The 16,981-nt window shown below is 42.8% G+C and overlaps 1 protein-coding gene and 1 long non-coding RNA gene across 7 annotated transcripts in view; one reads left to right on the plus strand and one right to left on the minus strand.

The window, feature by feature from the left end:
* RECK (reversion inducing cysteine rich protein with kazal motifs) overlaps positions 1-6,036 on the minus strand; it is a 69,484-nt gene extending 63,448 nt beyond the window's left edge. For 3 of the 5 annotated variants that reach the window (XM_087765614.1, XM_087765660.1, XM_087765669.1), the window contains exons 1-2: positions 5,854-6,036; positions 1,802-1,860 (exon numbers count right to left, since the gene is read on the minus strand). In XM_087765614.1, coding sequence (XP_087621740.1) covers positions 1,802-1,860; positions 5,854-5,932 — 138 coding nt within the window. In that variant the 5' untranslated portion in view covers positions 5,933-6,036. Of the gene's footprint in view, positions 1-821; positions 854-1,801; positions 1,861-5,853 lie in introns of all 5 variants that reach the window. The other 2 variants (XM_087765634.1, XM_087765624.1) reach the window with 1 other exon arrangement.
* A 194-nt stretch (positions 6,037-6,230) lies between these two features.
* On the plus strand, positions 6,231-7,956 carry LOC148057529 (uncharacterized). Of its 2 annotated transcripts, none has more exons than XR_015706479.1 (2): positions 6,231-6,906; positions 7,014-7,956. It is a non-coding gene; the product is annotated as an uncharacterized LOC148057529 (long non-coding RNA). The 2 variants fall into 2 exon arrangements; XR_015706480.1 differs by having other exon boundaries at positions 6,231-6,902.
* Positions 7,957-16,981: the final 9,025 nt, after the last annotated feature.

Raw genomic sequence — 16,981 nt, forward strand, 5'->3', positions numbered from 1 at the left:
ATGGTACAGCGTGGTGGTACAGACAAGGCAACAAGTGCATTGCAAATATTTTAGAAAAGGTGTTTGGAAAGACAGAAAAAGGCCAATCATTCAGCCAACTCTGTTGCCTTACAGTCACCTCCCATGTAAACCTTCATCCTACAAATTTTATGTTTAAGCCAAGGGGATAAGTATCAGATAACACATTCCAAAATGGATTCAACAAAGACAAAGCATTTGAATTGTGCTGTACAAAATGGTTAAGTTACAGAACATGAAAATCAGTAGAAAAATAGTAGACAGCCTCTTCAGGCAGTTTGTTGGTCTATATCAAAGGGTCATTCAGAAAATGCTACCAGCCTGATGTGAAGCAACTAAGACAGCTCCTTATAGGAGAATTTGAGGGGCGCCAGTCTTGCTTTAGACTTGTTATAGACCTTTCACCACAAAGACTCTGGATATGCTGATTATCTGAGTAGAGAGAGATCATCCAGATGAGGTAAGATCAGAGTATCTCTCAAAAACCACAGAAAACCCTACACAATAATTAGAACCGGTATAACACAAATGGAATGAAATTTGACAGTAAAAAGCTCAAGGCCTTTCATGAAGGGCTAAGAGGAATTCACATGATAAACTGGGAACTTCAAACCAAAGGAACAGAAGAAAGAATTGGACAGGTTGTTCCAAATGCCCTCTCAATGCAGCTACTAAACCTGCCAATTAAATTTGTTTATATACAGGAACAGATATCCTTCCCTAATGTACACATAGGTTTTAACACAATTTTTAAGACTGAGTGCTATATTTTTGTTTATAATACCACGTACAGTTTTGCTTACCTGTATTCAAAGAGATAAACATGCTGGAAGAGCTGCAAGAATAATTATAGGAATTGAGAGAATATGTTATGCAAAGAGACGGCCAGACTTTTCTTTATTTGGCCTAACAATAGGAAAGCTGAAAGGTGATTTGGTTGCATTCTATAAATATATCAGGGAGGGAGAAGTGCAATTTAAACTAAAAGTTTTGTTAGTTCATACAATCACAGATAAATATAAACTTAATCATAACCAGGTTTAGTGCTTGAATAGCCCCAAAGGGGGTAATGAAGACAAGAAAAGGGGGCAGGTATGATGTAAGGACACAATTTTAATAGAAAAATTGTGCATATGTGTATGTAAGCTTTACTGATGTAAAATTTTTATGTGTGTAAATTTATATAAATACACACATACAAAGCTGTACGACATACTATCCAAAGGTACAAATCTAAACATAAGTTGTGGAAAAATATTTTCCAAGCTTGAATTTAGCACAAACAGCTCTTTGTTATTACCTTATGAACAGAGTAAGTAAGCAGATTTTTGCTGGATTCACAAAGCCACATATCATAATAAGTATGTCAGATGCTTAGCTAAGAAATGAGAACTGTCAGGAAGAAAGAACAGTACCAACATCTTGTTCTTCATTTTAAATTCCCCAAAACTTGGAAACACACAAGATCCAGAAATTGGGTAAAATACCTTCACCCCTCCCATTTCCTAACATGCTTATCACTTCTCGACCAAATCCTGACCACAGATTTATATCTCTATTTCTTCTCAATTTCAGCAGAACCTGTTTTCCGCTATGAAAGGAAAGAGGACTACAGTTTTATACCTTTAAGTTCTCATTTAAATAACAATAACATTACATCTCATGATTCACACACAGTATTCACACAGAAAAATCATTTGTTTATAACCCTAATCTTGCTACATCATTGTCTAAAGGCATGATTTTAACTCTGAGGGATAAACCAAATTTAAAACAAGCTTACCTGTTCACAGACATCACGGCACATTAAGTTGTCCTTTGCATGGTAACAACAAGACAAGCCTGTGGAAAAGCAGGGGGAGGGAAAAAGATACTTAAAACACTTGAAGCACTTTAACTATCACTTCTGAACAGAAGCGCCCACTTGATGGCCTATCAGGATGATTTGTCTGGTCTACAGATGACCATGAGAAATTTTCCTTCCCAGAAGGCAAAAAAGAACATGAGAAATTTTTGTTCCAAAGTTGACACCGATCCGTGCATCGAGTCTCACAGAATTACCCCTGAACACTCACTGCCACCAAAAGGAGACCTCACTCCCCTTCCTTCTGCTTCTAGCCACATTTCTGCTGCTTAATTTGCACTAGCTTGGCACCTGCCACATTCCTTCATGAGACAATTGAATTTATTATCCCAGGGGAAATAAAAAAAAAAAACCAACAAAACCCACCCGAATAGAATAATAAAAAGTAAACAAAAAACCCACCAAAAAACGCCATAGAGACTATACGCCTTTGTAAATGGAATCATCTCACAGAATCTGAAAAGTGCAAGAACCAGTTAGGAACAGGTGGAAAAAGGAAATCGGAGCAGGAACCCCTTTTTACACAGTGGTGAACACAGCTGCTCATTGAATTCTAGCTTCTTAAAAACTTGGAACAAAACTGTGAATTGTTTCACTAGTGATGGATGATTAAGAGTGGTTTTGCCAGACTAGATGGAAGTCACCGAGCAAAACCAGACATGAACACATCAACAGGAAAACAAGTGAGAAGTGAAGCACTGAGAAGTCATGAAACACCAAAGTTTAAAGCAGCATTTTTAACATTATACTTTGCCGTGCTTTGTTCCCCCTACCATCCAAATATTTCCTTCATTCAGAGTTAAGCTTGGCCAATATAAAATGAATTGCACAACTCCTTGATACTCATTTTCATCCTCACTGCCCAGTGTTTGGAACAGTGTATTAGAAAACAGACAGACAGAGGTTTCCTTCAAAGCTTTTACTTCCACGCGCATCCTCACACACAGGACAGTTTAATGATTACGGATTTCTGCTTAACTGTATCTGAACTACACCACACCGATACAACAAAAAAGCAATACTGTACAATGACACCGCACATATAAAATTGTATTTCACGATACCTAGTTACCAAATAGATTTTGACCAAACCAATTAGAGGGATCTTGGGCATAAATTCCCTGATCATTTCACAGCCTACAAGTATTTCCATCTGAAAGCTTATAGCTGTTACAAGAAGATAACCAACTTAAAACGCAAGAGAATCCACCACCACCAAACCCAAAATTCTCCAATATTGAAATGACATTAAAAAAGAAAAGAAAATTTCAGCCTGAAAATGTTGAGGAACTGGGGACGGGGGACGGGGGGAGGGATATCACCGAAAAGGTTGTCTGAAACAGTCACAATTTAAAATGACTACTACAGGATTGAGCTATATTTTAATGCAGAAATCTATCATTCCTGAAGAGGAAAGAAGAGAAACCAAAGTAGGATGTGTAACTGGTGAATGTTTTAATTAATAATTAGAAACAATACAGCAAAATGCCTGTAATAAATGAGGACAGCACCAAAACCCTGCTTAAAACACGATGAAATGAAGGAATGAAATTGTAAAATTGACTTTAATGTTTTTGGCCAATTTTCTACCATCGCAGAAAAGGATTGAGGTATGACACAGATGGCTTAAAAATCTTTCTGATTTGAGGGCTACACATGGGATCTTGCAGGTTTTCCTGCACTATGTTCAGTAAGCTGGTCTGTGCCAAAAATCAACTTCATAATTAGCAGGCTCCATCATGTTCAAACTTCAATTATTATTTCATTTAACTGAAAAGCTTTGCTTTACACTTTCTCAGTCCTGTTATAAAGTCATGGTATTAGAAATATATAACAATAAATAACATTAACTTTGAAGAACAGACAGTTTTTCTTAAGGCAAGAGTTGCACTTGTTTTCAGAAATGTTTCTTAATTTCAGTGCTATGCAATCAGACTGCAAGCACATTAACACAGTGCTGGAGAAAACATTCAGGTTCACAATGAAAAGATATCCAGCGAATTAAGAGTCATAAGTAAAAAAATCCAACCTACTTAAACATAGGCTTTACTTACAAACAGAAATACTGGCTACTCAATCACATTTTTGCTGTTTTGTTTCACCGTAAGTCCCAGAAATTTTTCATTATATAAATTTTTATTGAGAGTAACTGCTACATTTAAGAGACCCAAGAATTCAGAGTTCCCAACTTATAAAGAGAATTTACATTGGCTTAGGTGACAATGCATACGTTTAACTGCATGTGTCACTACGATATTATTTCATTAATATCTTAGGCAACATTTTATTAAATGCTCCTTCACATAGATTATTTAATACGCTGTGGCCTTTTATCCATTAGTTTTCAGTGGCTCTCAACCCTTCTGTGATGAACTAACACACATCCAGGATAGTTCTCCTTTTCAATCACTTCCACTGCTGAGTTTCGAGTCTTATCAATTATACCAAAGAGTATAACAGTGAAGTAACAATATACTAAACTTTATGGTTGTTTAATTCCTTTTATACATAATCCTAATCACTTGATGGTAACTTGAATTAGCAGCAAATTAAACTGTCCCAGAGTGATCTTTAGTGCTTAAGTCAGAAATGGAAGTTATTAACAATATCCATTCCAAACACGATTCCTCAGTTGTCTTTCAGTTAACCTCTTCTGCAATGTCTTATGACATCTCTTTCAGTCAGTCCCTTACTTTTTAATTCCCACTTTCTCTGGTTTTACTAAAAAATTTCCAGGTTTCATTCTAAAATTGTATTAGTGTCCAACTATGAAATATCTACACTTCCTTCTTTGATAAGATCTGCTATCTCAGCAACGTGAGTAGGTTTATCAAGGGAAAGTCGGGCTAGAGTATGTCATATTTCATTCCACTAGCTTTTTACTGCCTTCTTCCTAAAACTATGCCTCACTAGAAATCAGAACTATAGAACAACAATGAAATGCCCATAAATGCCTCAGTGATTGCAGTCTTCTGCTTTCAAGTATTACATATTTTGTATTTTCCGTTCTTGTGACAGCATTATCAACGTGCTCTATTTATTAAAAACTATTGTGCTTGTGCTGCCTTCTTTTTTTGGTCCTGTCAAGAAGCTACCTGCTATCACAACTTTAATGCAGGAAACTATTTTACCATTATCTTTCTCTCTATTAAACGTTTTGCCTTCTCTTTTTAAAAAAATCAATACCTTGCTCAACACCCTTCTTCTTGTTGAAAACGTTAGCAAAACCATAAGGAATACAAGCCCTGGAATACAAGGGCTGTTCTGAGATTTCATACGTCGGTCTGGAAGTCAGGTTTTACCCACCTGGGGCAAGACACCAGCTCTTCTCCATTTCAAACCATAATCTTCGGAACTTACCTGCTGCCAGCTTGACAGGCAAAGCCACAAATCCCAGCCCCGAGCCGCGTAACCCGGTGGGGTAAAAGAAGGGGTCAATCCCCATCACACTGCCAGGCGGGATGTGGGAAAGACGGCCGTGCCCCTGCACCCCGCTCCTCGCTACCTCAGCTACTGACGCCCCCTCTCTCCGGTTGCCGGCCTTCGCACCAGGGTTTCAGGCGGGCGCTTTCCACGGGCAGGCCGGACACCGAGACAGCAGCAGCGGGAAGGGGACCGACACCAGGAAGGCGACGCTGCCCCTTCCTGGCAGCGCCCCGCGGGCACCCGGGCAGCCGCCCCCGCCCCTCACCTGCTGCGGCCCCGCGCCCAGCGGCCTCCCGCTCCCGCGGGGCAGGTGCGGGCGGCGGCGGGTGCCGGGGTGCCGTCCCCCCTCTCCCCCGGCCCCAGACAGCCCGTCCCCGGCTGCGGCGAGACAGGAGGGACCCACGGCCCCGGGCCGCGCCCCATCCCCGCGGGCGACGCCACCGCCCCAAGGCTTCGGCACCCCGCGGGCGGCCCCGGCCCTGCGCCATGTTGTCGAAGAAGGACCCGCGGAGCCGCCTCCCCCCCGTCCGCGGCTCGCTACTCACCGGCCGCCCCGGGGAAGAGCAGGGGAGCCGCCGCCAGGCAGAGCAGGGCCCAGAGCCACGGAGCGGCCGTTACCGCCATGGCCCGGTCGCGAACCCGCAGCACGCTGACGCGCCAAGCACCCGCCGCGCGGCCCCGCCTCGCGACCCCCGCCCGCCCGACGGACGGGCTCTGACGCGGGCAGCGCTCCCGCCCCCCCCCCCGTGCCCTCCCCCAGCCCCGCTCTGCCTCCCACCGCCCCCATTGGCTGCGGCTCCCCCGCCCGGCCCCTCCCCCCGCCAGGCCCCGCCCCCGCCTGTCCGCCGCGGGCATTCCGGCGGCCCAGGGCCGCCGCCGCGGGGAGCTGCGCCCCGCCCCGCCCCGCCCCGCCCCGCCCCGCCCGGCGGGGAGCGGCTGCGGACAGACGGGCGCGGGGCCTGCGGCCGGGCGGTGGCCGAGGCGGAGCCGTGTGCGCCGGCAGCAGCCGCCCTGCCCCTGCCGCCTTTGCTCCCCCGCGGTCCGGCCGGGTCTGGGCTGTCCGCAGGCACCGGTGCTGTGGTGCCTGTGCCAGCCTCCGCCGCCGCCCGCGCAGGCACCCCGCAGCCTTCCTTTCCCCCCAGGCCCGTGGAGCAGCAAGGGCGTGCCCGGAGCGGGGCTTCGGGCGGGTGTGGCTTAAAAGAGGGCTTAAGGGGAGAAGAGACAATATTTAGGAGAAAGCTTTTGTGAAGGAGGCAGAGACCTCCATTGGATGGGTTTATTTCTCTTTATGTAGTACTTGCATTATTAATGTATTTCTACATGTTACTTTTAGAGTATTGATTGCAAGCCAACTGTGTAACGCTGTTTCCTGCTTGAAATTACTTGGTGCATCCAGTGACCATGTGGGAGAAATGAACTGAACGGCACGAAGCATAGGTGACCGCAGGGGAATGGTGCCTGCGGCCGGGAGGACATCCCCCAGGTGCGGAGACAAGGAGGCCGTCGTGGCTGCAGCTTGTTGATTCATCCTCAGCTCTTGCCGCTTGCTCTGTGTCAAGCGCTTGCTCCGGGTCAAGCTCCCAGAGGCGCTCAGGCAGGTATTGACGCGGTTTGAGCCCGCTGTGCGGCTGGGGGTGGCTCATGTCCAGGCTGAAGGTGGCCGGCAGCCTCCCGGTGACGGCGTACCTTCTCGCTGCCCACGCAGCAGCTGTGCAGGTCCTGTCGTTCGCTTGTGGTGTTGCCTGCGATGGACTCCAGTGTGGGAAGGGAACCTGGAGAGCTCTGCCAGGCTGCTACCGCTTTTCCTCTTCTTTAACCTTTTGTTTGGGTTGCGTGGCGTTTGTTGGTTTTCTGTGTCTACGCTGCAGCCTGGGTCAGTGGCGAGACGTTCCTGTTCCTGGCAGCAAGAAGGCAATCTAATCTGTGGAGACTCAGTCCGTGGTGTAGACAGTTAGAAAAAGAGCCTGTAACTGAAGAAACCCCTGTACAGTAGGGCCACCACTGCAGTCTCTTTTCCCTGTAGAGATCAAATGATCCCATTTTTTTTTTTTAGAATTCAAGAGAAATTAAATATAAGCTATCCAGTGAAGTCAAAGCAAACTTAAGTTACTGCTCATTTCGTAGCTAGGAATGGTTTTGCCTTGAAGTCTGGCCATTCCAAGGTGAATGGATCAGCTTCTGACAGCTCCAGATTTCTTGGATGAGCACCTTAGCATCCCATTATTGGATTTTCTGGCAATAGTAAACAGGAAGACTTTTAAGAACCCAGAAAATCCAGTGGCACGCAAACTGCTTATATCCTTTTTCCAATCTGTCGTCCCAATGAACTCCTTCTCCAAAGACAGTCTGACGAGCTACCAAGCTATTAATGACTCCATGGTCTTTTTACAGCCTGAAGAATCTGTAGGAACCCAGTGCTTTTTAATTCCAGTATCACATTCATAAATGGTCCAGAAAAAACCCCAAGGCAATAGAGGAGAACACTCCAATGAGATGAAAAAGTTTTGTATCATCTTGTCTATCTGCCTATACACTGGTATAGAGTGATTGAATTGTACTACTTCTTTATGGAGCAAAGCCATAAGAAATAAGAGTACATTTAGTTGTATTTTAATTTGAAGTCTAATAAATTAAAGTTGTTGCTGTAATTGTGAATTCAAGAAACTGAAAAGTGGCAAATTGTCGTGGTTTAACCCCAGCCAGCAACTAAGCACCACACAGCCGCTCGCTCGCTCCCCCCCAGTGGGATGGGGGAGAGAATCGGAAGAGTAAAAGTGAGAAAACTCATGGGCTGAGATAAAGACAGTTTAATGGGTAAAGCAAAAGCCGCGCGCACAAGCAAAGCAAAGCAAGGAATTCATTCGCTACTTCCCATCAGCAGGCAGGTGTTCAGCCATCCTCAGGAAAGCAGGGATCCATCACACGTAACGGTTACTTGGGAAGACAAATGCCACCACGCCCAATGTCCCCCCCTTCCTCCTTCTTCCCCCAGCTTATATACTGAGCGCGATGTCATATGGTATGGCATAGCCCTTTGGCCAGTCTGGGTCAGCTGTCCTGGCTGTGCTCCCTCCCAGCTTCTTATGCACCTGGCAGAGCACAAGAAGCTGAAAAGTCCTTGACTAGTGTAAACTCTGCTCAGCAAGAACCAAAACATCAGTGCGTTATCAACATTATTCTCATCCTAAATCCAAAACACAGCACTCTACCAGCTACTAAGAAGAAAACTAACTCTATCCCAGCTGAAACCGGGGCAGTATCCACCCCTTATTCCATACCATTTATGTCATGCTCAGGTCCCACATTATTCAGTACATCCTCATTAACCACCACCCCTCTAAAATGTCTGTAAAATGTCTATAAACATCCACAAATGTCCACATAATGTCCATTGAGTTCATTTAGTCTGTGACTTTGGGCTCTATCTGTGATGGTGGTCACTGAGGACAGGAGAGGTGGTGTGTTGCGTGGCGTTATTGGGCACCAAAGCCAGCTCAGGTCAGGTCACTGCTGCACTTGCACTGCTTCTTGTAAGGCTTCTTCTCCATTGGTTCAGGTGGTTTCTGCTATGGTAATTCCTATAACATGCAACTCAGATCATGGGTTACAACAATTTAAAGGTATTTCCATTACAATCTCCACCCCTGGCCCCTTTGGACCAGACCATTGGGCTTAACACTGCAATGGACTCCTCCCCTTGCCCCTGCTCCGGCTTGGACTTATCCACAGACTGCAGTCCCTTAGGGGTTTACCTGCTCCAAGTGGAGCCTTGTCTATGAGCCACAGTCTCTCCAGGGGTATACCTGCTGCGGCATGGATTTATCCACAGCCACAGTCACTTAGAGGTGCACCTGTTCCCGCATGGACTTCTCCATGGGCCACAATGCTTTCAGAGATATACCTGCTCCAGCGTGGTCTTGCCCGCAGCCACAGTCTCTTCAGAAGTAAACTTGCTCCACCATGGCCTTACCCATGGCCACACGCTTTGAGGTGCTCCAGCATGACCTCATGCACAGCCACTGATGCTTCAAGGTGTACCTGCTGCAGCACGGACTTATCCACAGCCACAGATGCTTCGAGGTGTACCTTCTCCAGCGTGGACTTATCCTTGGGCCACAATCCCTTCAAGAGGTATACCTGATGCGGCACAAACATAACCATGGCCGCAGATACTTCGAGACGTACCTGCTCTGGCATGGGCTTATCCACGTCCACAGACGCTTCGGGGTGTCCTGCTCCCGTATGGACTCATCCACAGGTCACAGTCCCTTCGACTCGAGTTCACACTGGAGTTCCAGCCTGTCCAGTACAGCAGCACAGAAACAGCAGCGATGCCCTGGCCATCTGCCAGCCCTGGCGCAGGGCTGTTGTTGTTATCAAAATGTTCCCAGGCACAGCAGAGTAAGATGATAAGCAGTTCAGCAAGCAGCAAAAGCAAAAAGCAGCCACTAACGAGCACTAGACTCTAATATACAGTAAGGCAAACAAGCCCCGTGGCAAGAAGAAAACTAACTCTATCCCAGCTGAAACCAGGACACAAATGTAACCTGATCGTAAAAGAAACTTTTCACACCAGGACAGAAATGATGCTTACATGTAAGTGGGCTTACATGTCAGTTAAATAGCTGGACTTTTCCCCCAAAACCCAAGGTTAACTTTTGTTAATTTGCCACCTACTATCTCGGGACTTAAAATTCATTGTGGGCCCACGAGGTGGCAGCAGATCCAAAAGCAAAATTAAGCAGATGGCCAAATTTGCGGGCTGGTTTAGTTTCTCTGAAAATACAAGGGCCTGAACTGATTAGATGCATTTTTCCCCACTTATGCTAAATGGTTTAATTTGGCTCGATTTTAGGTGAGGGTGAACTGCTTCCCTTGAATGCCATTTATGTGCGAAGTCATTATCAATAATAATTTACCCCACAAGCGAACAGGCAGAGAAAAGATGCTAGTGTGTCTGGTGATTTAAGGGCTCTGCATTATCACTCCGAGTCACCGCTTCAGTTCCAGAAGAAATAACTGAGACCACTGGAAATATTTCCTTCACTTTAAAGAAGCAAACTGAACTTTGAAATAATATAAGCTTTAAAAATTTGGCTTTCAGTAAGGACAGTATAAATTTTAACCTAATTGTTCTAGAAAGCAGAGACTTCTGTTCCTTTGGAGTTTGGATGTTGAATCTGCAGACTACTGTTTTCCAGTTAAACTGTGTGTATCAGTCTTTTTTAGAACAGAACGCATTTGAAATTGATTCCTGCCCAATGTTTAACAATGAAAAGTGGAGTTTTGGGGCTTGAAATAATTAAATGCCTCAGTGTAAACCAGTTTGCTACAAATACACTGACAGCATAGTTTTTAAGTCTAGTGATAAGACAGAAACCCTTCTGCAAATGTATCTTGTTTTTTGCTGCTCCTGTCAACTGCTAAGGGAAAAGGAATACTTTATTCTATATGCTGTATTTCTTGTTGCTTAGAATATAATAAAATCTGCTCATTCAGCTACATTTTTTGTATTAGCTTGAATAGTTAGTTCATTATGTTTTGTTCTGAGCAGTGTTTGATCCTGCTTCCTTATCCTAAAAATTGCTGAAAAGTTAAAAGGTTCAAACATTACTCTGTATTTTATGTTGAAGTCTCCCTCAGCAATAGGTGAAGATTCTGATGTAGTCATTGTCTGAATTACTGGTCCAAACATACATTTTACTGAAAGAGATCTGACCTGATCAGGATTGCCTTGGAAAGTAAAACGATGCCACATTTTTTTTAAATCTAGAGAACCATATTGTCAATATGGCATATTTCTATATGTTTCAGCAGAGTACTCTCTGGACTGAAAATATACTGTCCTTATATTTGAATTTAACATACCATTATATCTGTTTTGAGATGTACATAAATTCTGTGCACCATAAAATTGGCTTCCCAACCTTTTAAGAACTTCAAGAACCAATATACAGAGCTACCCCTCTCAGTACTTTATCAGACAAAAGGTTGTTTTCACCTTGTATACCTTCTGTTTCTATTTTTATCTCATTACTAGAAGCCAGTAGCATTTTCCTTCTTGGTAATTTCTAAAAACATTGTATTTTAGTTATGAATATTTTTTAAAAAATTGCTTTGCTGTAATTCTTAGGATATCTACATCTAACAACTGGAAACCCTACTTAGCATTAATTTGCTACCCTAATTAGCATTAATTTGTCTAATCTATGTATCAACAACTAGATACCTGCATGATAAGCCAGTGCCAGATTTTTAGTGCCTGTTGAATAGCTTTCCTGTGGTGAGGCTTGTTCTGTTTCATCTCTGTTGGAACTAGGTAGGGCTTTACACCTACCTCAAATGCATCTGTGTGCAAACTGATGGGAATTGGACCAGTTGTGGGACTGTCCCTAACAAGCTGTTAGCTAGTAGGCAAGGCCGTTGTCTGTTTCTTCAGGCTGAGGATGGATTGCCACAACAAAGCCTCTTTCAAAGAGATTTTGTTCTTAAACAGCCAAACCTTTTTGGTCAGGCAAACCTCAGCTACTTTATTTTTCCTCCATTAGATCTCAGGCAGTGTTTTACAGCTGACTTTCCAAATAATGAATAAGAAAGATTAATTTGTTTTCAAATAACTTCTTTTAAAACCAGAAAACTAGAATGTGGAGGTTTTTTCATAACAATTACAATAAAAGGTAAAACACAAATACAAAGCAAGGTTTGGTGGCTGCTATTACACACATCAGAGGCAGTGTGCAGTTACACTGATACAGAAACTTGTATATAAAGCAACACAAATGTGAAATTAAAGCCAATAAAGATGTACGTTAATGGTAAATACAATGTCTGCAATTAATTTTAAGCAAGTTGAACATGTGGTGCATATTAGAGTTCATAAAATCTTGCTATAGGCAAATAATTAATGTTGCATACACCCAAGTCTGGAATGATAGCTGACTGAAAGTGATTAAATAAATGTGGAGTATATAATTAATTACAATTTGGTATGAAGGTAGTAAAGAAGTAAATAAGGTTCTGTCATCATCAGTGAGCGTAAGTTAAGAAACTATTCTATAGTTTTGGAAATGAATTTGAAATAGATCTCATGTTCGCTGAAAGAGGCAGTTTTGATGTTCATAAAAAGTACCATAAAAAAATCTGGCTCTGCTTTACATTGCGTAACTTTTCTCAACAGAGCAAATGACCTGAAACTAAAGTCACCCATCAGTCTAAATTTTAAACCTCTGAAATCAGTTATGGGATTAGAGACATGTCTACTTCTTTTCAATTGAGAATGCTGAGTGAAGTAAAATACACTTCTTGGTAACAGAGCTTGTGAAATGGATAATGTAAAAACAGCTTGTGGTCTGATGGAAGGATCAAGACCATTCATTCTCTTTGACATAGAAAAACTGTTAGTGAAGCCTAATTACCATCTCCTTCCATGTTAAAGAAGGTGATGCTAAAAGCAATGCCTAAAAAATGTCACCAAGATGCATTTACATTTATGCTTTTGGACAGATGCTTTTTACTCTCTATACTGCGTTCTGTGCTCTATAGTTTTGTACCGTATGCTTTCTATAATGGAGTTATGTATTAACATAACTGTATCAATTTGCTGCCTTCAAGACTACTATATGTAGGCCAGGGTTGCTAGCAAGTGTGTGGAGTACCTTCAGGTAAAAGTCTCTCTAATGGGACGGAAGATTTCAATTTGATTTCTGGAATAACATTAAGGGATTGATGTAAGAAAAAAGCGGTTTTTTTTAGTTTGAGAAATTGGAAATAAGGGAAACTATACTGGAAGAGATCTGGAGTTTGCGGAGTAGAAAACTGACCCCTTAAAAATGTGGAAAAAGAGTATTTCAGATGGAATGGTGTTCAGTCCAGTCGAATCCTTCAACCATCTTAATGATCTAAATACGAATCTAAACTCAAGTGTCTAAATATAAAGTTTGCCACAACTGTACTGTAGTAGAGATGGGCCGTGCTCGTGCCAGTCGAAATCCTGTCATCTTTCTGGCCTTGGCTCACCATCCAAGAGGACAAATAACAGCATTTAGCCAGCGATGACACATCTATATCTTTGAATACAGTTAAAATGGATATTCATTTTGCGTTTCAAGTCAGGCTTCAGTATCAGCAGTGCATCTGCCAGCGTATCATAAGCATGGGTTGGAGATAGAAAAGGATGTGTTGAAGAACATTGAGAATGCCATATGGAAGTTCTTCTGTGGATTATCCCACTGAATCATCGAGTCACGTATAGGATTAGTTACTTCTCCATATGGCATTTAAGGACCAAATTGCTGCTGGAATATTTTCCAAAGGTTATTTTTATGTTTTACTGTACTATGGAATTGTGTTAAAAATTATATCATAACCTGCACTTACAGCGAGATATTTTAAAGCACCCAAAGAGCTTTATATGTTTTATTCCACATTTTAGCAATTATAATACTCTCTCAATTAGTAATCTTTGAAGAACTGTGTGTAATTCATTCACTGCTATACATACATTTCCATATGAACACAGTGTGCAAGCTTTGCAAAAATGGGTGTAGGCAGTATGAAATCATTTATGCTGCTAATTGAAAATTATGCAGTTGCTTCTAGTTTCAAACAGAAAAAAATCGATGTAGACTGGCAGATAAAAAAGAAAGGGGAAGGCATAAAATTTCATTTTTTGCAACCAGTTTGTGTCACGCTATTTAAATCAGTTTTAGTTAAACTAGCTGAAACTAATCAGTTTTAGCTAAAATAAAATTATTTTGTTCTTGCTATTCCGTACATTAGCTATCAAGTTCTGTCAAGATGACATTATAATTATGTGCATTACAGATCAATGCCTATTCCCATTTGTACCTACACTTGAGTGACATGTGAATTAGGGTAGAAATTTGCTAGTATGCATTAATCCTGAATACTTCTCAAAATACCTTAATAAAAATTTCAGAAGGTGCTTTATTTATTCTAACTTCTGTAACTTTTTGTAATAAAAATATATATGCATAATTTACGTATTAAGTTTAACAGTGAAGGAAGTTATTAGAGAACTCTGATGTCTTTGCTAGGAAAGAAAAAGCCACACACGTCTGAGAAGAATGGAGAGAGGGAGTCACCGTTTTTGATGAGAACAAGTTCTGGGACAAGGCAGTGGGGCTCGTGAGAGTGAGTGCTGCCTGCGGGCTCCTCACTTGCAGTCAGCCGGCTGAGTTTATCCCACAGCCAAGGGCCACGCACAGCCCAGCCCAGCCTGCTCAGGCACACTGACGTGCGTCACTGGGTCCTCCATGTGCAGTAGTCCTCTTCTCACCATCACTACACAGGGACACGAGGATCAAATGGAACTTCTTCTGTTAGGCAGCTTGAAGTAATATATACTATAGCAAAATAACTTGTTAATTTTGAAATCATATACAATAGATCAGAATTCAGATCCTAAAGAATAATTTTAAAGCTCCCCCACCGTATATTCAAAAATTCGTAGCTAAATTCTTCTCGTCTTTGATAACTAAGACTGAAAAAACACCCACCTTTTCCCTTTAAAATGCTCATATTTACTTGGGTAGTGAGACTAAACCAGACCGTAAAAGTCACTAAGCACCTGATCTCTCTTGTAGCTGATACCCAAATTATGTATGTGTGTATATATATATGTACAGAAAACACAGCAAGATCCAAGTAAAATTTGGTGATCTAAATCAAGATTGAAGATACATAAAACTAAAATTGAAATTGAAAAAAAAGAAATTGACTGCTTGGAAGCATGTAAACATTGTATACACTTCATGCTTCAGCTTCCTGAGTTCCTTCAGCACTTGCTTCTTCCTAAATCCTCAGCTGTCCTAGCGGATTGCCATCCTCCAAATCTCAGCTCCTCCAGTGGAACAGAGGCAGGATGTGGGCAGAATTGTAGAATCGTTTAGGTTGGAAAAGACCTTTAAGATCATCAAGTCCAATCGTTAACCCAGCACTGCCAAGTCTACCACTAAACCATGTCCCTAAGCACCACATCTATCCGTTCTTTAAATACCTCCACGGATGGGGACTCAACCACTTCTCTGGGCAGCCCATTCCAATGCTTGACAACCCTTTCAGTGAAGAAGCTTTTCCTAATATCCAACCTAAACCTGCCATGGTGCAACTTGAGGCCATCTCCTCTTGTCCTGTCGCTTGTTACTTGGGAGAAGAGACCGACCCCCACCTCGCTACAACCTCCTTGCAGGTAGTTGGAGAGAGCAATAAGGTCTCCCCTCAGCCTCCTCTTCTCCTGACTAAACAACCCCAGCTCCCTCAGCTGCTCCTCGTAAGACTTGTTCTCTAGACCCTACACCAGCTTTGTTGCCCTCCTCTGGACACGCTCCAGCACCTCAATGTCCTTCTTGTAGTGAGGGGCCCAAAACTGAACACAGTAGTCGAGGTGTGGCCTCACCAGTGCCCAGTACAGGGGCACTATCACCTCCCTGATCCTGCTGGCCCCGCTATTCTTGATACAAGCCAGGATGCCATTGGCCTTCTTGGCCACCTGAGCACACTGCTGGCTCATGTTCAGGTGGCTGTTGACCAGCACCCCCAGGTCGTTTTCTGCGAGGCAGCTCTCCAGCCACTCCTCCCCAAGCCTGTAGCATTGCAATCCAAGTATCGACATCCAAGACAAAAGCTATGAGCCCCTCACCTTTCTGGATGCCTACGCTCTTCTCAGGGAAAGCCTGAGAATAAATAACCTTTCAAAAATGTAATGAAGTCCTATGCATAGTGTTTTAAAAGGAGAAAATGAAGAAGTAGCTTGGTTTAAAAATGTTGTTACTAGTGCTCAATAGGTAAATCAAGTAATCGATTAGTGATGTCACAAATTAAATTATACAAGTGATGCCCTTTATGCATACCTATATACCTTACATGCACTACTACCTAGTTATGTTTTAACTCAGTAAATCGCAAATAAGGAAGACACAATAATGAGATGAAAGCTGGGGAAAGGGGAACTGTCAGTGTACTTTATCAAGCTGCATTTTATTATACGTCATGCACATTCAGAGGTGCAAGAGTGTTTTCAAAAACAGAAGCAAAATTTTATCTTTAAAATACTTACAGGGTCTGAAAGTCATCTGGTGTGGTTTCTGCTGTTCTGTACTTCCTAGCTTTGAAGATATAAGAAAAATAGTGGAACACAGTCCTAAAATGGTACTTTAAATTCTTCTGCAATTCCTAAAGAAAAAGCTATTTTAAATGAAAGTTTATTTACTTATTTATTCAACACCTATGACTACACCTATCCAGCAATAGTAAGAACAACAAATTGCTAAGCCAACAACTCAAATTAATTTAACATCATATCTACAGCATTAATAACAGAAGGGAAGTTTGCAAAATGCTAATATGGTCATTTTGCTGAAACCTGAGGAAAACACTTGGAAAAAAAAAAAATCTCATGAGAACAACATGTTGGGGATCTGCAGAATGTGGCAGCCCGACAGCGGCGAGGCTGCTGCAGCTCCATGCCTCCCGGTCCCCCCAGTCACAGGGCTGAGCACCTCCTCCCAGTGGGCATGGGCAGGGGCACCCAGAGCAACACAGCAAGAAGCACTCGGCACGCGGACAAACGGCACCGACAGCCTCGTCCTGCTCCCTTCTCTGGCTGATCAGGATGAGGATCTGTTAGTGTAAAACCTCTATGTGTATGTACAG

The sequence above is a fragment of the Nipponia nippon genome, unplaced genomic scaffold (genome assembly GCF_047370975.1).
Source record: "Nipponia nippon isolate SJK-2023a ecotype South Korea unplaced genomic scaffold, ASM4737097v1 scaffold_1, whole genome shotgun sequence".
Classification (NCBI taxonomy): Eukaryota; Metazoa; Chordata; class Aves; order Pelecaniformes; family Threskiornithidae; genus Nipponia; species Nipponia nippon.